This window comes from Eleutherodactylus coqui, chromosome 6, assembly GCF_035609145.1.
Source record: "Eleutherodactylus coqui strain aEleCoq1 chromosome 6, aEleCoq1.hap1, whole genome shotgun sequence".
NCBI lineage: Eukaryota > Metazoa > Chordata > Amphibia > Anura > Eleutherodactylidae > Eleutherodactylus > Eleutherodactylus coqui.
The window spans coordinates 222,217,637-222,238,499 of record NC_089842.1 but is presented as its reverse complement, the minus strand read 5'-3'; the positions used below and the strand labels follow the sequence as shown (position 1 = coordinate 222,238,499).

Below are 20,863 nucleotides of genomic sequence, written 5' to 3'. Positions count from 1 at the left end.
GGGTGGGGTGTTTTTTGTTCCCCCACAAAGCGTATATATAAGTGTGGTATATGTGATGTTGGGGGAATATCAGAGTTGTGGTATATATGATGAAGAAGGGGGGGGGGGGTGTTACACTGAAGCTGTAATAAATATTGTGGCGGCAGAAGCGTAACTTGAAGCTCCTGGGCCACAATTCAAAACCTGTAACAGGGTCCCCAACTATAAAGCTTTATTTATAGTACTGGGCTTCTTATATGGAGAAGAGAGGCCTTATGGCCCCCCAAGGCTCCTGGGCCCAGGAGAACCCGCATCCCCTACAGTTACGCCCCTGTGTGGAGTTATGCTGGAAGAGTTTTATATTGTGTGGAGGGTATACTGGTGGCGTTATATGTATGTGGGGAATGTGGTATATATGATGTATATACTGGAGGTGTTACATATATGATGTAAGGGGTGTGGTACATATGATATAGGGGGTACACTGGAGGTGTTTTATATGATATATACATATATGATGTTGGGGTGTACACTGGAGGTGATATATATAGACCGTGCGCCGTTGTACACTTAGTAGAATCTTCACTATCAGTAGTAACTTCACTACAATTTTTGAAGTTATGAATTGGACATCATTTGACAACATGGAAATGAGAGGAGCCATAGGGTGAGCTGCAACGTATGCTATATGTTTATAGACCTACTGGAGGAAAAGCCAAACTTCACCTGCCAGAAATGCAAGCTTGTGTCTCTACTGGAGGAAAGGGTGCTAAGTCTTCAGGAGAAGATAGATACATTGAAACTTATTAAGGAAGATGAGGATTTCCTTGACAGTAGAAGAAAGTCTTCAAAAAGTTGAAGCAAAAGAAACGTCCAGTGTACCTGTAGAAGCAAAGGAATGGAAGCATGTGACTCAAAGAAGCCGGAGGATCAGGAGTCAGCCAGCACCCATACTACTCAGGAACCTGTACCAGTTTCTCACGCAGGGGGCCTGGTACTGTTTTTCTGAGCAGAAGGACAAAGAGGTATAGCAAGAAATGACTCTACCCACAATTAACTGTGTAGTAAGCACACAGAGGCCTCTTAAATGGAGAAAAAGAAGTCCTGTTGTGAAGAAGAAAAGGAGAGTGGTGGTTGTGGGGGATTCCCTCTTAAAAAGGAACAGAGGCCACTGTCTGCAGACCTGACACCTCACGAGAGGTGAGCTGTCTTCCAGGTGCACAAATCAAAAATGTGTCTGATAGGCTGTCAAGACTCTTTAGTCCTACAGAACACCACCCATTCCTACTAATACATGTAGGAACAAATGAAACTGCAAAAAAGGACCTTGAAACTATCTGCAGAGACTTCGAAGGCCTTGGAAAGAAGGTGAAGGGACTAGGAGCACAGGTGGTCTTGTCATCCATCCTCTCAGTGGATGGCCATGGAATAAGAAGATGGAACAGGATTCTAGAGGTGAACAAATGGCTATGTCGATGGTGCCATCAGCAAAGATTTGGATTTCTACACCGTGGAGTGAATTGCTTATACGATGGACTGCTTGCTAGAGACGAGATGCACCTTACAAAAACAGGTAAGCATATATTTGGTGGGCGCCTTGCTTCACTCCTTAGGAGAGCTTTAAACTAGAACAATATGGGAAGGGAAGTGAAAGGCCACATAAAACTCTAGAGTTAATTAATACATTTGAGAACCTCGCTATTAGAAGTGGAAAGGAAGAACAAACACAAAAAAAATTCAGAAGGAAAGTAGAGGAGCAAAAGACACCGATCACAAACTAAAATGTTTTAACACAAATCCACAGAGCATGGGAAACAAACAAGGAGAATTGGAGCTCCTAACATAGGAAGAGAAATATGATGTCAAAGGCATCACGGAAACTTGGTGGAATGATACACATGATTGGAATACAAGGTTTGAAGGATACAACTTATTTATAGGAAACAGACCAAATAAAAGGGGAAGAGGTATTGGGTTGTATGTTAGGAAAACATTAATCTCCACAGAGATTCAAGCTTCAGAGCATGGGAGTTCTGTATAGACGGTTTGGGTAAGAATACAAGGAGAGAACAACAGAAAGGACTCCAATGTAGGCATTTAATATAGGCTACCTGGGCAAGCATAAGATATGGATGAACTCTTTCTTCATCAGATGGCCAAGCTCTGAAAAAAGATTTTTATCTATCCAGACATTTGTTGGGAATCTCTTTCAGGTAAAAGCAATGGATCCAACAAATTCTTATCTGCTCTTGCTGACAACTTTAACTTCCAAAAGGTTGAAAAGAAAACAAGCGGATCTGCTATCTTGGAACCTAATTCTTACCAACAGTGAGAGAATGGTTGAGGACGTAAGGGTGGCTGGGACCTTAGGAGGCATTGATCATGTTATCCTTGAATGTTGGATAACAAGGGGAGGAAGACCTGAGAAGACTCAGACCTTAAGGTTGGATTTCAGAAAGGCAGATTTTAATGAACTTAGAAAGAGGGTAGGAAGAATCCAATGGCTGGATGTTCTTAAGGACAGAAATGTCCAAGAAGGTTGGGAAATATTGCGAAATGAGATTCTCAAAGCACAATCGTTAATAATTAGAGATGAGCGAGCGTACTCGGATAAGCACTACTCGCTCGAGTAATTGGCTTTATCCGAGTATCGCTGTGCTCGGGGCTAAAGATTCGGGTGCCGGCACGGAGCGGGGAGCTGCACGGGAGAGCGGGGAGGAACGGAGGTAAGATCTTTCTCTCCTTCTCTCCCGCCCGCTCTCCCCTGCTCCCCGCTGCGACTCACCTGTCAGCCGCAGCGGCACCCGAATCTTTAGCCCCGAGCACAGCGATACTCGGATAAAGCCAATTACTCGAGCGAGTAGTGCTTATCCAAGTACGCTCGCTCATCTCTATTAATAATCCCTAAAAGAAGGAAAATGGGAAGCATTCAAAGAGACCAGGATGGATGAACACATAACTTGTACACATGTTAAACAGGAAGAAAAATATGTTTATCAAATGGAAAGATGGGGGAATATCTAAACAAAGAATATAATGCGGTCTACAAAAACTGTGGGGCAAGTGTCAGAAAAAGCTGAAGCTAATAATGAATTGAGGCTTGCAACAGAGGCTAAAAGCAATAAAAAAAGGATTTGGGGGGTATTTTAAAAGCAAACGAAAAGATGCTATTGGATGCTTACAGGGTGAAAATGGTGAAATGGTTAAGCATGATGTTGAGAAGGCTGACCCTTTAAATTCCTGTTTTGTATCTGTTTTCTCTCAGAAAGTACATGTAACATTAACTGATCTTTCCTGTGTTATTGGGAGAAATAAAAGAATGCAGGCTATCTATAAGCAGAGAGATAGTGAGGGAACATTTAGCTAACTTAAATGAACTCAAGTCTTAAGCTCCAGATGAATTACATTATAGGTTACTAAAGGAAGTAGAGGAGGTAATTGCTGAACCACTCGCCATAATCTTTGAAAATTCCTAGAGAACAGGAGAAGTCCCAGAAGATTGGGACAAATGTTGCCCCTATCTTCAAAAAAGGGAAGAAGGTGGATCCAGGAAACTACAGGCCTGTGAGCCTGACTTCTATATCGGGAAAGATCTCTGAACAAATTATTGAACAGCATGTATGCAAGTACTTGGATAAAAATGGAGTAATTAACCAGAGCCAGCATGGGTTTGTAACAAACAAGTCATGCCAGACAAATCTAATTTCCTTCTATGACAGAATCATCGACTTGGTTGATCAGGGAAATGCGGTGGATATAGTATATCTTGACCTTAGTAAAGCATTTGACAAAGTATCTCATACCATACTTATTGAAGAAATGACCAAATATGGGATTGACAAGGCAACTGTTAGGTGGATTCACAACTGGCTGAGTGATCATACTCAATGAGTGGTCATAAATGGCTGCACATCCAAGTGGAAGAATGTATCAAGTGGGGTACCACAAGACTCTGTCCTAGGCCAAGTGTTGTTCAACATTTTTATAAATGATCTGGAGGATGGAATAAATGGGAAACTGATCAAATTTCCGGACGACACAAAGCTAGAAGGGATAGCTAACAGTAGGGAAGAGAGGGAGAGTATTCAAAAAGATCTAGAAAAGCTTGAACAGTGGGCAGCGACAACAGAATGGTATTTAACAAGGAGAAATGCAAAGTCCTACATCTGGGCAAGAAAAATGAAAAAAGCACATACAGCATGAAGGGAATTTGGCTAAGAACAGCACATGTGAAAAAGACTTGGGTATACTAATAGATCATAGACTGAACATGAGTCAACAATGTGATGCAGCAGTCAAAAAGGCAAACACAATTCTGGGATGTATTAAGGTAAGCATAGAGTCTAGATCACGTGAGGTAATTATCCCCCTCTACTTTTCCTTAGTCAGACCTCATCTGGAATACTGTGTCTAGTTCTGGGCACCCCACTTTAAAAAGACATAGACAAGCAAAAGTTCAGAGAAGAGTTACCAAGATGGTGAACGGTCTGCAAATCATTTCCTATGAGGAACGGTTAAAGGAGCTGGGAATGTTTAGCTTGCAAAAAAAGAAGGCTGTGAGGAGACCTAGTAGCATTCTACAAATATCTGAAGGGCTGTCACAGTGCAGAGGGATCAGCCCTATTCTCATCTGTACAAGGAAAGACTAGAAGCAATGGGATGAAACTGAAAGGGAGGAGATACAGATTAGATATTAGAAAAAACTTTCTGACAGTGAGGATGATCAATGAGTGGAACAGGTTACCACGGGAGGTGGTGAGTTCTCCTATAGTGAAAGTGTTCAAAGGCTGGACAAAGATCTGTCTGGGATGATTTAGTGAATCCTGCACTGAACAGGGGTTTGGACAAGATGACCCTGGAGGTCCCTTCCAACTCTACTAGTCTATGAGTCTATGATATATATGAGGGGCTGCTGATAAGTCTTTGGTTTTACCCAGAAAGAAACGAGATAGGAAGATGAAACTTTACATTTTTTCTACATACTTTCCACTGATGTCAACACACTTTGACATAGGACTGCAGGGACATCATTATAGCAGTACGTATCACTGTGTTATCTGTGCTTTGACATAGGACTGCAGTATTTATTTGCAAACGTTTCTTTACTGTGCTGTACTCATCTGCACAGTACTTAAAGTTTGCAGTACAGTGGGGATTCAGGAGGCAGGCAGCGTTCAGCCAGCACTTTGGGGATTCAGCTACTGACAAGGCAACGTTCAGCCGGCACTGTGCACTGTGGAGAGGGGAGGAGTAGGTGCGCGCTGATGCAGGAGAAGCAGGAAGTGACCGGCATCAGCTGCGCGCCGGCTCACTGAGCGGCACCCAGGGTCATGGAGCGGTGGGCGCCCTTATCTGAGGAATACAACTTTATTTGAGGGACCGCCACTGGGCTGACACATCGACTTTAGTTGAAAACAGCTTTACTTAAGAGTAATGCTACTCAAGGGTTTACTGTATATATATATATACAAAAGGTGAAAGCCCTCATTGACTGACTGACTCACTGAGTCGCCATTAATTCTCTAACTTCCTGGCATCGTAAAGACATGAAATTTGGCACAACCATTCTTTAGGTCCCGAATAGAAAAAGTAAAGCGGTCACAACTCGATTATTCAGTGCTAAGTGCAAAAGTAAGTGCACCCTTGTGTAATGTACCTAATCTAATTCTCTAACTTCCCGATGTCGTACAAACATGAAATTTGGCAGGAGCATTCTTTAGGTCCAAAATAGGAAAAGTAAAGGGGTCACAACTTGATTACTCAATGCTAAGTGCAAAAGTATTGGCACCCCTGTGTAATGTAACTTTTCGGTGTCGTACAACCGTGAACTTTGGCGTGAGCAATCTTTAAGTCCTAAATGAGGGGAGTGGGAGGGTTGACAGATTCTGAAGAGGGACATGGGTACATGCAGCCTGAGGAGAATCTAACGCTCCTCTATATGTATACATATTTTATTACTCGTTCACTCTAAAGTCACCTTGACTTCATAAAATTTTCAGTGCAAACAACACGTAAACACCTGTATCAAATTAACTCGGGTATATCATCTAGTGTACATATATGATGTGGGGTGTATCCTGGAGGTATTATATATATGATGTAAGGGGTGTGGTATATATGATGTGGTGGGTATACTGGAGGTGTTATATATATGATGCAAAGGGCATAGTATATATGATGTCAGGGTATACTGGGGATGTTATATATCTATCTATAGAGAGAGAGAGATATAATGTGGGGGGTATCCTGGAGGTGTTTTATATATATGATGTTGTGAGGGGTATACTTGAGGTGTTATATATATGTATGATGTGGAGGGTATCCTGGAGGTGTTATACATGTGATGTAAGGGGTGTGGTGTATATGATGTGTGCGTGTGTGTGGGGGGGGTATACTGGAGGTGTTATATATATGATAGAAGAGGGGTGGTATATATAATGTGGTGGATATACTGAAGGTGTTATATATATGATGCAAATGGCATAGTATATATCAGGGGTCCCCAACTCCAGTCCTCAGGGACCACCAACAGGTCATGTTTTCAGGATATCCTATGGTAAGAACGCTTGTGGCAATGTCTGAGGCGCTGACAATAATTACATCACCTGTGCAATACAGAGGAAATCCAGAAAACATGACCTGTTGGCGGTCCCTGAGGACTGGAGTTGGGGAACCCTGGTATATATGATGTCAGGGTATACTGGGTGTGTTATATATTTATATATAGAGATATATATAATGTGGGGGGGGGGGTATCCTGGAGGTGTTTTATATATGTGATAGTGTGGGGGAAGTATACTGGAGGTGTTATACATAATGTGGGGGAAGGAAGGGGGGGGGTATCCCGTAAGTGTTATATATGATGTAAGGGGCTGATGTAAGGTGTGTGGTGTATATGATGTGGGGGGTATACTGGAGGTGTTATATATATGTTGGGAGGGGGGTATCCTGGAGGTGTTATATATATGATGTAAGGGGCATGGTGTATATGATGTTCGGGGTATCCTGGAGGTGTTATATATATGATGTAAGGCGTGTGGTATATATAATGTGGGGGGGTATCCTGGAAATGTTATATATAGGATGTATGGGGCGTGGTATATATGATGTGGGGGGTATACTGGAGGTGTGATATATATTTTGGGAGTGGGTATCCTGGAGGTGTTATATATATATGATGTAAGGGGCACAGTGTATATGATGTGCGGGGTATCCTGGGGGTGTTATGTATATGATGTAAGGGGCGTGGTGTATATGATGTGGGGGGTGGGGGGTGTATACTGTAGGTGTTATATATATATATGATTTAAGGGGTGTGGTATATATAATATGGGGGGGTATCCTGGAGATGTTATATATATGATGTATAGGGCGTGGTGTATATGATGTGGGGGGTATACTGGAGGTGTATTATTTTTATATATATATATATATGACGTGGGGGTATATTGGAGATGCTATATATATATGATGTGTGTGTGTGTGGGGGTATCCTGGAGGTATATATAATATATATATATAATGGAAGGGGCGTGGTATATATGATGTGGGGGAGGTACAGCCGCACGTCACACATCACGCCGGCGGCTCCTCCACACTACTTTTACCTCTGCCTGCTCCCAGCAATCAGACGACGCCGGTAGGTGGGGTTTAGTAGCATGTTTCGCGGTGATTGGCTTCTCGCTACAGAGCCCATCCTCATACGATGCTAATAACCAACCAAGGAGCTACGACGTCAGATGCACACAGGCTCCTGGGAGTCGTAGTTCCTGCTAAATGTGAGAACAAAACCTCTACGAGAATACGAACTACCAATCCCGGCAGGCAACGCGCTCGGAGCCGGGTTTAAAGCCTGGCGCTAGCTGTGGGGCTGAACAGAGTCAGGACAGTTGTGGAGGTAAGCAATAAGCCTGCAGCGAGGAGTGCTGCGCTATACGCGCTGCACACTGGCAGCACAGTAAAATGCGGGGTGATGATTGGAGCCACAGAATCTGTTAGCAGGTGTTTGCGGGGGGGGGGGGGGGGGGGGGGGGGGGGGGGGGGACGTGAAGACCGCCAGGGCGGGGTTGACAAAGCATAGAGTATCACGTGGTATCTGGCAGGTAGCTTGTAGCACAGGTGACAGCTGACTAGCTCTTGTGATGTCATGCACGGCGGGCGTGGTCTGTACCGCACTATGTTTAGCTCGGGACCGTGAGGCCCCGCCCAGTAAGAGGGGCAGTGAACGCCGTTGCCAGGCGGCTGTGGTCGGTAGAGGTAGCAGGCACTGAATGTGGCTCCGCGTTCTGCTAACCGGGCGGGTGTGGCTCCGCCCTCTGAAGGGTGCCTGCGCTTCCCCATCTGTCTGGCACCGCTGCTGTGGAGGTGCGCTGTGGTGGCGTCCGGGACCCGCTGTTCTGGGGGTGCGTGAGTAGTCTGGGGGGAGGGGGGACGCTGTGACGTTCTCAGCATGCTTTTCGGGGCGGCAGAGTGACGTAAGAGGAGTGTAACCCCCTCAGTGCCCGGCCTCTGCCAATATCAGTTCTTCTCGGTGCACTTGCACACAGTTTGTGAAGGATCTCGGCAGGAAGGTTCCAGACATCTTGTAGGACTGCGCACCCTGTCGGCTCCCAGCCTGGCGGATGTGAGATCGGTGGGGCCACATCACCACGTCTAGGACTCCTTGTTCTTCCTTACCCTCCAGATGATGTTGGGGGTTGTCCTACTGCCGAATACATGTGGAGCCAATCAGATGCCCCCTGAGTATCTGCCTGTGTCAGCAGTGAGGACACCAGTAGTTTCGACCAGACCCCCAATTCTTGCTATAATCCAGAAGCCCCATGCCTCGCTGCCGCCTGCGGACACTCGCTACCATGCCTCGCTGCCGCCTGCGGACACTCGCTACCATGCCTCGCTGCCGCCTGCGGACACTCGCTACCATGCCTCGCTGCCGCCTGCGGACACTCGCTACCATGCCTCGCTGCCGCCTGCGGACACTCGCTACCATGCCTCGCTGCCGCCTGCGGATACTCACTACCATTCCATAGTTGGGTCGCCTGGCCTTGTTTCTACATCTGCCACACTTCTTCCATGAAGACCACTTCTGGCCAGACTTCTCCCAACAGTAGATGGGGGTACCGGGGTCCCACTGGGTTCTGTCAGTTCTCGGCTGATGGCACTGCAGGACATCTAATGATTTAAAGGGAAGTAAGCATGATGTGTCATCTGCCACCATATTTCCTTGGCCGACCGCTGCGTCTCCGGTCCTATGGTTTCTACACATGCAGGAACCAAAGTGTGCTGTGAAATCTTTGCCTCAGAGACCTTGCTGATGCAGTATAACTACCTCACGCCTCGATTCTTACCACGGTGTGTGACCTGTGACAGGAAACTGTCTTCCACAACCTCACCTTTGTAGCAGTTTGGTGGTTCTTCAGCTGTTTTCAAGTCTCCTACACAGCAGTTCCTGTTTCAGTTAATGACTATTTCACCCCCCATATGAAAATGCTGATCAATAAGCAATTATACCAAACAGGTGATAATCAAACAGCCGACCACAATCCTACAAAATCCCTGACTGTGTGCCTAGAAGAACTGATGAAGGTGAAGCGCATCAACCTGGATACTAGCGGGTTACACTTCTCTCTTCAGTCACTTTGCATGTCCTTCTATTTCTGAAAACCTTCTTACTGTGCAGCATTTTCCACACCTGCCTAAAACTCTTGTACAGTTATATATATATATATATATATATATATATATATATATATATATATATATATATATATATATATATATATATATATATATATAATGGGATGTGTGGCTATACTACTAATTATGTAGTCAGTAGTGTTAATCTCCAGTTCCTTCCAAACTGCCTAATCCTTAGGGTGCATTCACACAAACGTATATCGGCTGGGTTTTCACGCCGAGCCGATATACGTTGTCCTCGTGTGCAGGGGGGGAGGGAGGATGGAAGAGCCAGGAGCAGGAACTGAGCTCCCGCCCCCCTCTCTGCCTCCTCTCCACCCCTCTGCACTATTTGCAATGGGGAGAGGTGGGATGGGGCAGGGCTAATTCTCGGAACTTAGCCCCGCCTCCGCCCTGCCTCTTCCCATTACAAATAGTGCAGAGGGGCGGAGAGGAGGCAGAGAGGGGGGTGGGAGCTCAGTTCCTGCTCCTGGCTCTTCCATAGTCCCTCCCCACCCCCCCACCCCCTGCACACGAGGACAACGTGTATCGGCTCGGCGTAAAAACCGAGCCGATATACGTTCGTGTGACTTCACCCTTAGGCTGAATTCACACGACCGTATATCGGCTGGGTTTTCACGCCGAACGATATACGGCATCTCTCTCTGCAGGGGGAGGAGGCTGGAAGAGCCGGGAGCAGGAACTGAGCTCCCGCCCCCTCTCTGCCTCCTCTTTGCCCCTCTGCACTATTTGCAATGAGGAGATGGGACGGGGGCGGGGCTAAATTCTGGGAATTAGCTCCGCCCTGTCCTGCCTCGCCTGAATGCACCCTTAATCTGCCTGTCCACGGGCATTTTTGCATTGCGTTTCCCGCGTTGATGATCTGGCCGCAGGGAACGCAATACCCGCTTTCCATAGAACGCGCAGCCTCCCTGTCCATGAGCGGAGAATCATAGCTTGCAGGCGGCAAATCGCAGCATGCCACGATTCTCCGTGGTCAGCCTATCTGTCACTTAGGCTGACACCGGAGATCCGTCTGCAGGCTCCTGCTCCCGGGCGGCGGAGATCCACCGCAGGATATCGCAATGCCCGTGGACAGACTGCCTTAGTCTAGGGCTGTCCACACATGTATGGCAAAACACGTGACTTAAGCTTTATAGTTTGATCCAATATGCCCACGGTTTTACTGTAAACCAGTTTTTCTTCTAATATACACCCCTGATCACGCTGTATCGTACAGCCATACACTTTCATACGCTTTTCACTGACTTAATGTTTAAGAAAGCACGTTTCCGTAAGTCTGTTTTACGGGACTGAAGAGCGCAGTGATCAACTTTGCTTGAGAAATGTAGAATACTTGGCTGCACTTCCTGAAGTGCGGGCGCAGCCTGCTGCCAACATTATAGCCTATGGATTGGTGAAATGCTGCATTTTCATGCTTTGGGACAAAGTGCCTTTCATGGATGAATGTATGCCAGTGTGGGCGGTACCTAATATCGACGTGGTCTTGTCATTGCCTGTTTTCAAACTGATGAGCGCCCTGGTGCAGGTACCTGTAGGCGATGGAACTGAAAGACTAGAAGCAATGGGATGAAACTTAAAGGGAGGAGACAGATTAGATATTACAAAAAAACTTTCTGACAGTGAAGGTGATCAATGAGTGGAACAGGTTACCACGGGAGGTGGTGAGTTCTCCTTCAATGGAAGTGTTCAAGGCTGGACAGACATCTGTCTGGGATGATTTAGTGAATCCTGCACTGAGCAGGGGGTTGGACCAGATGACCCTGGAGGTCCCTTCCAACTCTACTGTGTATACATACTGAGGAGACTTTACCTTGTGTCTGTGTCTGTATAAAGGCAGAAGCCCTCACTGAGTCACTCCCCACTTCTTCACATAGGTGTGTTCTAGTCCCACTATGCAGCCGTGATCATCATGTCCTCTTTCAATGGATTGATTTTTATCAGCGGTAGGCCGCCTGCAGACGAGCGGAAATCCCGCCGCGGGATTTCCCGCCGCGGGATTTCCGCCGCTGAAAGTCTGCATAGGAGTGCATTACAATACGCACTCCTATGCAGACGGCAGCGGTTTGGCCGCGCGAAATCTCGCGCGGCAAACAAACCGCGGCATGTTCTAATTTTCTGCGGGGCTCGCACTCACCTGGCCACCGGCTCCGGTCTGCGCATGCGCCAGCTGCGTGGCAGCCGGCACATCAAAGAGCCGGGGCCGCCAGGCGCGAGAGAGTACGCGCTCGTCCCTGCAGGCTCTGGGGTCGGATCGCGCGGCGAGATTTCTCGCTGCCGGATCCGACCCGCTCGTCTGCAGGCGGCCGTATTCTTGCCTGTTAATAATATGGGTGAGCAGAGATAGGACTTGTGCTGTATATGTAATTAACTACGTGTGGGACAGATGGCACAGGACCCATCATCCCGCTGTTTCTTTCAAACTCGGGCACTTTGGTGCAGAATTTCAATGGCCTTATTAACCAAAAGTTGTGTTTCCTGTCGGTAACATTCCTCCCCTAGAAGTTGTCGGATGGATGAAACTTTCTCTGTGATTGTAATGTTCATATAAGGAAGTACTTGTACTATCAGAGCAAAAGGACAATTGTGGTGAACTGACCCCTTGTAGGGAGGCTCTAGTACCCTGTGGTACTGCTCTAGCTTGGATACAAGATATGATACGGGTGGCCATGGAGGTATACAGGCTCTGTATTGTAGCCTGCAGCATATCTCTCCACATTTGATGTAACTGATCCTCTAGATCGTACAAACTCATAGGCTGTTGGAGTCCCAGATCGTCCAACACATGTTCTATTGAGAATAAATCTGGTGACCGAGCAGCCACGGAAGTGTGACAGTGTTATGGGGGCTTCCTGTGACACTGCCTCCACCCGTCCCCCTTGTGTGTGGCTGAGCATTATCCTGCTGCCTCTTGGTAGCCCACATTGGAGGAACACATGTGGCTGCAGGATGTCCTGAACATATCGCTGAACTGTCATTGTCCCTCCTACCACTACCAGGGGGACTGACTGTCTTATGCAATGCCTTCTTCAACCCCCCCCAGATCTTCACACCAGCAGGGGGCAGGATTGAGGTGCTTACCCCCAGGTCTCCAGCATAAACATGGCAGTCACCGACACCCAAACTAATCCTGGATTTGTCGCCATAGCGTCCAGTTTCACTCTACATGACATCACTGGTGGGTTCAAAGCACACGTAATGGTTCCAACAGGCACATGGATGTAATGATAGCACCCTGTGTCTCTGGATGGTGGACAACAGAGCAGTTGGAGCTGCTTGTGCTTGTCAGATGATTAGACACTGCTCTCTACTGGTGGTCTGTAGGGGCTGTCCTGAACCTGGTCACCTTGTGTGTCCTCATCCACTGGTCCCAACACACCCTAACAGTCGGGTTAGATGGTCCTCTTTACTAGTGGTCTGTAGGAGACATCCTGAACCTGGTCATCTTGTATGCCCCCATCCACTGGTCCCAACACCTAACAGTCTGGACAGAACGGCTGGTGGGGGACAATTCATTGATACTGCCATCTAGCTTCTCAGATCCCAATAATTCACCCCCTCTCAGCCCCTGTAGTGGGGTGAAATCTCTTCTATCCGTTGTAGAGGCGTGTGGAGCACGTTGACCACTAGACAAGACGAAGAAGAGGTCCCTACACACAAGGAGGCTTTGAGAGCCTTTCATAGGCCAAGAGGGGAACCACTTTTAGGGCCTCCAGTGACAAGACCGTTCATCTAATCATGCCAAAACAGCAACTCCTTCTAGGGTTTGGATTGTCTTATATTATATGTTCAGTGCTTGTCAAAACTTTTAGGAACTTGTGGAAAAAATACTGCAAAGTAAGAATGCTATTAAAAATGTGACTAGTTTGCATTTTATTAGTTTACAAAAATTAAGTGACTCAACAAGAGAGAAGTGTAACTACACGAATATTTGGTGTTTTACTTTCAAAACTCCATCAATTCTTGCACACAGTCAGGGATTTTGTAGGATTATAGTCGGCTATATGATTACCCAATTATACCAAACAGGTTAATGATCATAATTTTCATATATAGGTTGAAAAAGTCATTAACTGAAACTGCTGTGTAGGAGGCTTAAATCTGGTTGAGGAACATCCAAACTCTGCTACAGAGGTGAGGTTGTGGAAGACCGTTTCCTGTCACAGGTCATATAGTACACCATGGCAAGACTGAGCACGGAAACAAGGCATGAGGTAGTTATACTACATCAGCAAGGTCTCTCTCAGGCAAAGATTTCAAAGCAGACTGGAGTTTCAAGATGTGCTGTTCAGGCTCTTTTGAAGAAGCACAAAGAAACCGGCAACGTTGAGGACCGTAGACGCAGCGGTCGGCCAAGAAAACTAAGTGCAGCAGATGAAATACACATCATGTTTACTTCCCTTCAAAATCGGAAGATGTCCAGTAGTGCCATCAGCTCAGAAGTGGCAGAAACCAGTGGGACCCAAGTACACCCATCTACTGTTCGGAGAAGTCTGGCCAGAAGTGGTCTTCATGGAAGAATTATGTCCAAAAAGCCATACCTTCAAAATGGGAACAAGGCCAAGCGATTCAACTATGTATGAAAACACAGGAACTGGGGGGCAGAAAAAAAGGGCAGCAGGGGCTCTGGCCTGGGGAGTCACAATGTGGGTGAGGGGCTGGAGAGCGAGACAATGAGTCTGCAGGGAGCAGTGAAGTATGCTGAGGCTCCTTGTAACTATTTCAACAAGTGTAGTTGGTTTGTCTGTATTAATGGTGTCTTCAATGCAGAGTGTAGATGGAGGAGTAATATATGGGGAATGTAGATACAGAAAAGGGGTTATATATGACCAATTCCAAAAAGTTGGGTTTCTATAAAATGTATACGGTAGGGAATGCAGATTCGGAACTCCCATCTAACCATATTTTATTCCCAGTAGAATATATCAGATGGTGAAAAACATTTTCGTTTTCCGTTTTGGTTAAACTAAAAATCAAAAACTTTTAGAAATTGATGGCAAGCTCACATCTTATAACAGTTGGGATGGGGTTAGCAAATTTCTGGAACAGTAGTGGATCTAATGGAAAACAGCTGGAGGGTCCATTTTCTATGAAGTCCCAGGAATGTATAAAAAGAGCATATTCAAGTGGCAGTTTCTCAGAAGCAAAGATGGTTGGAGGTCACCAATTTGTGGAAAACTGCATCTAAAATTTTGTGGAACCATTTCAGAAAACTGTTCCATGTAAAATTACGAAGATTTGTCCCACCAGCTACAGCACATATTATCAGAAAATCTGTAGAGATTCTTGGGCACAAGGTACAAGGCCGATGCTCAGTATTGAGTGCTGGAGATCTACAGGCCCTCAGGCGTCGCTGCATTATAAACAGGCATGATTCTGTAATGTAATCCCTGCATGGGCTCAGGAATACTTCAGAAGTCATTGTCTGAACACTGTTGTATCTGTGGATTGTACAGAGAAGTTACAGCTGTATCATGCAGAGAAGAAGCCGTATATCAACACACTTCAGAAACACCGGCGTCTTCTCTGGGCCAAAGCTGATTTTACAATGGCTTGAGGCAAAATGGAAAACTGTTCTGTGGTGAATCGAAATGTGAAATAGATTTTGAAAGCCACAAAGGCTGTGTCCTGCGGACTCAAAAGGAGCAGGACCATCCAGCATGTTTTTAGCACCTAGTCCTGCATCTCTGGTACAGGGTGGCATTGGTGGCTACGGCATGGGCAGCTTACAGTACCAAAGCTGAGCAGTATATAGAGGTTCTAGAACAACATGCCCCATCCAGACAACGTCTTTCAGGGAAGACCTTGTATGTTTCAGTAAGGCAATGCTAAACCACATACTGTATCCACCAACAGCATGGCTTAACAGGGGAAGAGTCCGGGGTGAACCAGCCGCCTGCAGTCCGGACCTTCCAATAATAGGAGATATTTGGCAAGATATGGAATAGAAAATCTAGCAAAGACTACCGAGGACTAGAGCAGCTAGAAACCTACATCAGACAAGGGGACCACATTCCTGTCCCAAAACTGCAGCAGTTGGTCTCCTCCCTTCCAGAAAAGGGGATGCTACACAATGGTAGACACGGCCCTGCCACAGCTGTTGAGATGTGGTGCTGCCATCAATTTCTAAATGAAACGAAGAGTCTTCTGCTCCCCCCCACCACCACCACCACTCATTGTGTTCTGTCTTCTGTTGTGAATAAAATATGGTTAGATGGAACTTTCAGATCATTGCGTCTTCCCCCCCCCCCCCTTTTTTCCCCCTATCCATGTACCATATATACTTAAGAATAAGCCAAGTTTTTCAGTACAAAAAATGCTGAAAGCCCTAAAAAAACCCTGCAATACTTTCCACTCAGTTGGCGTCTATTCCGTGATGCTCTTCCTGGTGGGGATCGTCTGAAGCAGCTTGCTGCATCGCATCAGGGACACAGACACCAGCTGAGAGGGGAATACTGTTTTTTACCACAAAAAAGAATTAAAAAAAAAACTTATTGGGTCAGCTCATACTCGAGTATATACGGTATTTACATTTTAGTGTCCTAACATTTTTGGAATTAAAGTTTTCATGTACACTTTAAAATTCAAACACCAAGAACAAGTTGTAAGGTTATCCAAATTAAAGAATTTGCTGTTTCTTCTAAGATATGCAAATGATCAAATCTTCAAGCGCCCAGCTCCAATCTATGGCAGGCAGGAGAGGCTTCAGTAGCATAAAAGACAGATTGGAGACAAGTGGGGTTCTCTTCCCCCAGCCACATGAAATGCCAAGACTTACTGAAGGCCCTTTTACACACAGATGATTGCTCAAAAGATGGCTCTTGAGCAATCATTTTGCATAAACTACTACTTGGTACTAATGCCTATTAGTAGTGTGTGGGCTGCTGGGATCTGTTTTTGAGAGAACAGACCACCTGCTGTTCTCTGAATGACTTCCCTTTTGTGCCACCTGGCTGACAGCTGAGACAATGTAATCAGTGCTCCCCAGGCAGAACACAGCGTGTGGTCCGCATTATCAGCTCCTGCCGAATGATGGATTTCATGCCAAACAATCATCGTCCGGTAGAAAAGTGAAAGATGGGCACTAGAGATGAGCGAATGTACTCGTTTCGAGTAATTACTCGATCAAGCACCGCGGGTAAAAAGATCCGGGGGGAGGCGTGGCGGAACGGGGGAGCTCTCTCTCGCCCTCTAAACATACCCCCCCCCCCCCCCTCCCCCGAATCTTTTCGCCCGAGTACAGAAGTACTCGAATCGCGGTGCTCGGGCGAAAAAGGGGCGTGGCTGAGTAGGTTCGCTCATCTCTAATGGGCACATTTACACCCAATGATTATCTCTCAAAAGATGTGATGCCTACTGCTCATTGTGCCAGTTATCTCCACTTGTGGCAGACTGAGAGGGACAGAATCCTTGAACTGAAATACCGTGGTGTAGTACTCCGGCAGATCGCTACGGGTGTAAGCCAAGATGTTAGAAGTGTTCCACATTGCATGTTTAGTGGCTGTGAGACCAGTGCCCCTGAATGGCAACAAGAGGTGCACAGAGGCAAACCTTTCCATAGACTGATAATTGGATAAGAAGAATGGATCATAGTGATCCATTCTTTGCGTTGAGTGAAACTGGATGTCACATCCCAAGCCTAGGGCTTTGAACAATGTCTACACACACAATCATAAGGCACTTGCATGGTGTTGGGCTGCGAACCAGACGTTTAGCGGTGGGTGAGCCCCTGACTCCATGCCGCCACTCTCTAATGGCGGCATAGTGCAGAACAAGGCTGGAATGAAGGTCCGGCTTCTGCAATGAGTCCTGCTTTTGCCTGTGACCCAACGATGGCTAGTGATCATGTGGGTAGCTCCACGAAGAGGCCTTCACACGAGAATGTCACACTGGGCCTACTCCTGGGATTATAATGTACAATGACCGGATCCCTCTACTCTTCATTTCAGGTAGAATAACAGCTTGGCTTTATATTGATTTGGTCAGGGGCCAATAGTAGCGCCACTTCTCCAAAGTGTCCTAGGAACTGTTTTTCAACAGAATGCCAGGCCAGATGTTGCTCGTGCAGCTGGGAGCAGGATGCGTGACCTAAACATGCTGCCATCACCCACCGTATCTCAACACTTGTGCTCACTGGGAGACCTCTGCAACATCATTGGTCGATAATTGCACAGGGAGCTGCCAGCGGTGCCCAAGTGCATTTAGCATGGCAGAACATTCCTCAGACCATCCTTAACCTTATTGATGGCGTGCCAAGGTGGCTATTTCTGTGCCCGGCGCTCATACTCCATGCTGAATATATGAATGTTTTGAAAATCTTGTTAGTTTTATTGAACATTAACATGTTTATCCTGCGATTTCCGTAATTCCACGACTACTTCTTGGTGTTTTAATTTTGTGTGTGTGATGGTGTAGATACAGAGGAGTCTCATGTAGAAGGGTGGAGATATTATGGGGGGTGTAGTTCCACCCTAGTTGGTTGGTAGTGCAGTGGAGGGCCAGCTCCGGGTGGGTGGTGCACTGAAGGATCTTCACCTTGTCCAGCTAACATCTGGTTCCCCCACAGGTCTTTACAATGAGCTCGGTGAAGGGTACCGTTGGGTCGGACGAGCGCCGGGAGTTCTGCAGCTTCTTTGATCAGATTGTGCAGGATCTAACAGTTGAGGATTTGGGGCATCCTGAAATTGGTGATGCCATTTTGCGCTTGAAACGGGTAAGGCTGGATCTGGGGGCCCGTATGCCGCTGTTGTATTGGGTGGTGTCTTATGTAACTCTATCATACAGGTGCTGGAGTATACTGTTAGCGGGGGGAAGTGTAATCGTGGGATGACTGTGCTGGCCTCCTTCCTGGAGCTGGTGGGGCCGGAGCTGCAGAAGGATGAGAATATCCAAAGGGCACTGGCGGTGGGCTGGTGTGTGGAGCTGGTGAGTGTGCAGAGTACTGCCGGTCTAATGACCTGCAGATCTTACCACCCATTATGGCCTCTTCTCTCATAGCTCCAGGCTTTCTTCCTGGTTGCTGATGACATCATGGATAATTCTGTGACTCGCCGTGGGCAGCCATGCTGGTACAAGAAGGTAAGTCCTCATACAGAAGAAGGGTGGGTGGGGGAGGGGAGAAGAAATCTCATTGCTCAAGTCTTCTCTTACAGGAGGGCATTGGGCTGGATGCCATCAATGACTCCTTCATGCTAGAAGCCTGTGTCTACCGGGTCCTGCGGAAGTACTGCCGCCAGCAGCCATACTACCTTCAGCTGCTGGAGCTTTTCTTGGAGGTGATGAGGGTTCAGTGCTCCCTATGTCCTACCCTGTTTTCATGGTATATAACTTACAGGGGGAGGAGGTCAGTCTCAGGTGGTAAGTTCCCCATATGATGGGAGTGGCAGTCTAAAAGGTGTACTATCTGTTACATGGTGAACCTACCACCACAGCTGAAGGGGTACTAATTGGTAGGTGACACCAGGAAGAGCCTATAAATGAGGGTTGCTGTCCATGGCAGTAAGTTCCATTGAGGTGGTGTATAGCAGTACAATTTAGTGTTTCGGAGGGTTGGGTGCAGTGCATTGAAGTAGGTTTTGCTGCTGGTGCAGAGTGTGGTGCTAGGTTCTCTTTTGGGGGGGGGGGGGGGTAGTAGGTCTCACTGTGTTGGTTTGGGGTCTGGCAGGTTGTGCTGCGCTGTTGGTGTGGTGTCTGGTAGTCACACTGTTTCTGGTGCTTTGCAGACTTCCTACCAGACAGAGCTGGGGCAAGCGCTTGATCTCATCACAGCTGCGGAAGGGAAGGTGGACTTGGAGCACTACACTGAGGGCAGGTGAGTGGTTCTCTTTCCCCCAACACCACTAAGGCAGGTGAGTGGTTCCCCCTACTGGCTGCTGCAGATATAAATGTCTCATTCCTGACCTCTCTTTAGATACAAGTCCATCGCAAAGTACAAGACTGCCTTCTACTCATTCTACATGCCGGTGGCTGCCGCCATGTATATGGTGAGTATCGGGAGGCTCACTGCCCGGTGGGTGAAGGGCTGCCGTCTGGCCTCATGCTCCCCATCTTCTTTCCTTCCAGGCTGGAATAGACGGAGAGGATGATCACCGGAACGCCAAAACCATCCTCCTGGAGATGGGCGAGTTCTTCCAGATCCAGGTGAGGTGGGACATTGCCATTGAGGTCTGGGGGAAGGAAGGGGGGACGGCGGCGCATGCCTATGAACCCTACTGGGGAGATGGAGTAATGTTATCTGTGTGTCTGGACAGGACGATTACCTGGACTGCTACGGGGACCCCAGTGTCACTGGCAAGATCGGGACTGACATCCAGGATAACAAGTGCAGCTGGCTGGTGGTGGAGGCGCTGAAGAGCGTGAACCCTGAGCAGCGGCAGATCCTCCAGGTATAGATGAGCCACAAACAGCCCTGTGTACATCACCCCCTACTGGTCCAGCATGATACGTGCCAGTGCCACTCTACATACTATACTTGGTCTTCACCACCCTGGGATTTAGCTATACTTCCCATCCCCAATCAACTTCATTAACCCTTGCTGTGGTTAACAGGAGAACTACGGGCAAGACGACGCAGAGAAGGTGCAACGGGTGAAGCAGTTGTACGATACCCTTGAACTGCCTGCGGTCTACAGCCGCTACGAGGAGAAGAGTTACCAGAGACTGCAGACCCTCACTTCCCAGCTTGCAAATGGCCTGTCCAAAGAGATCTTCCTAGGCCTGGCCCGCAAGATCTACAAGAGGCAGAAGTGAGACCCAGGACTGTATGTAGTACCCAATCCCCCCCCCCAATGTCCATAGCTGCTTGACTTGACAAACTGTGCCCACTGATGGAGGATACCTGAGGGAGGACTCTTTCTCATCACTGAATTTCTTCTGGGGCTCCTAGGATGCAGTCCCTGCGTCATCAGTGTTTAGTCCCAGTTTTCTAGGGGCATGGAGCCTGGTGTACAGGGTGAGCCTTGCCTTCTGTCTGGGGGTCCTCTGTAATAGCTGACAGAGGACATATGAATGATGTAATAAAGTACATATGGTTGTGTACCTTGGCTGTGGTCTGTGTAGTGCAATGACAGACCCGGCAGGCCTACGCCATACGGTACCCAGCCTGCCCGGGGGAGAATTTATAGAGGGTTTAGTAACTATGGGGCTAGAATGTCTGCAGCTACTGCCTCCCTGCAATACACTATGAGAAGTA

At 47.2% G+C, this 20,863-nt stretch overlaps 1 protein-coding gene across 4 annotated transcripts; it reads left to right on the top strand.

Moving 5' to 3' along the window:
• Nucleotides 1–7,735: 7,735 nt before the first annotated feature.
• Nucleotides 7,736–20,709, top strand: FDPS (farnesyl diphosphate synthase). Of its 4 annotated transcripts, none has more exons than XM_066608914.1 (11): nucleotides 7,750–7,876; nucleotides 13,729–14,249; nucleotides 18,239–18,385; nucleotides 18,457–18,597; nucleotides 18,670–18,750; nucleotides 18,825–18,947; nucleotides 19,395–19,483; nucleotides 19,583–19,655; nucleotides 19,735–19,812; nucleotides 19,923–20,057; nucleotides 20,221–20,709. In XM_066608914.1, exons 2-11 carry the CDS (start codon nucleotides 13,854–13,856, stop codon nucleotides 20,419–20,421), a joined length of 1,464 nt encoding a protein of 487 aa, XP_066465011.1. In that variant the 5' UTR covers nucleotides 7,750–7,876; nucleotides 13,729–13,853; the 3' UTR covers nucleotides 20,422–20,709. The 4 variants fall into 4 exon arrangements, with proteins under 4 accessions (XP_066465013.1, XP_066465011.1, XP_066465012.1 ...); XM_066608913.1 differs by lacking the exon at nucleotides 7,750–7,876 and adding an exon at nucleotides 8,246–8,381; XM_066608916.1 differs by lacking the exon at nucleotides 13,729–14,249 and having other exon boundaries at nucleotides 7,736–7,876.
• The last annotated feature ends 154 nt before the right edge of the window (nucleotides 20,710–20,863 follow it).

Bases quoted from the DNA above. Each gene is read 5' to 3' on its own strand.
- FDPS (XM_066608914.1), top strand. From the start codon at position 13,854: ATGGCAAGACTGAGCACGGAAACAAGGCATGAGGTAGTTATACTACAT. The intron at 19,484-19,582 runs GTGAGTGGTTCT...ACCTCTCTTTAG, and splicing joins GAGCACTACACTGAGGGCAG to ATACAAGTCCATCGCAAAGT. The intron at 19,656-19,734 runs GTGAGTATCGGG...CTTTCCTTCCAG, and splicing joins TGGCTGCCGCCATGTATATG to GCTGGAATAGACGGAGAGGA.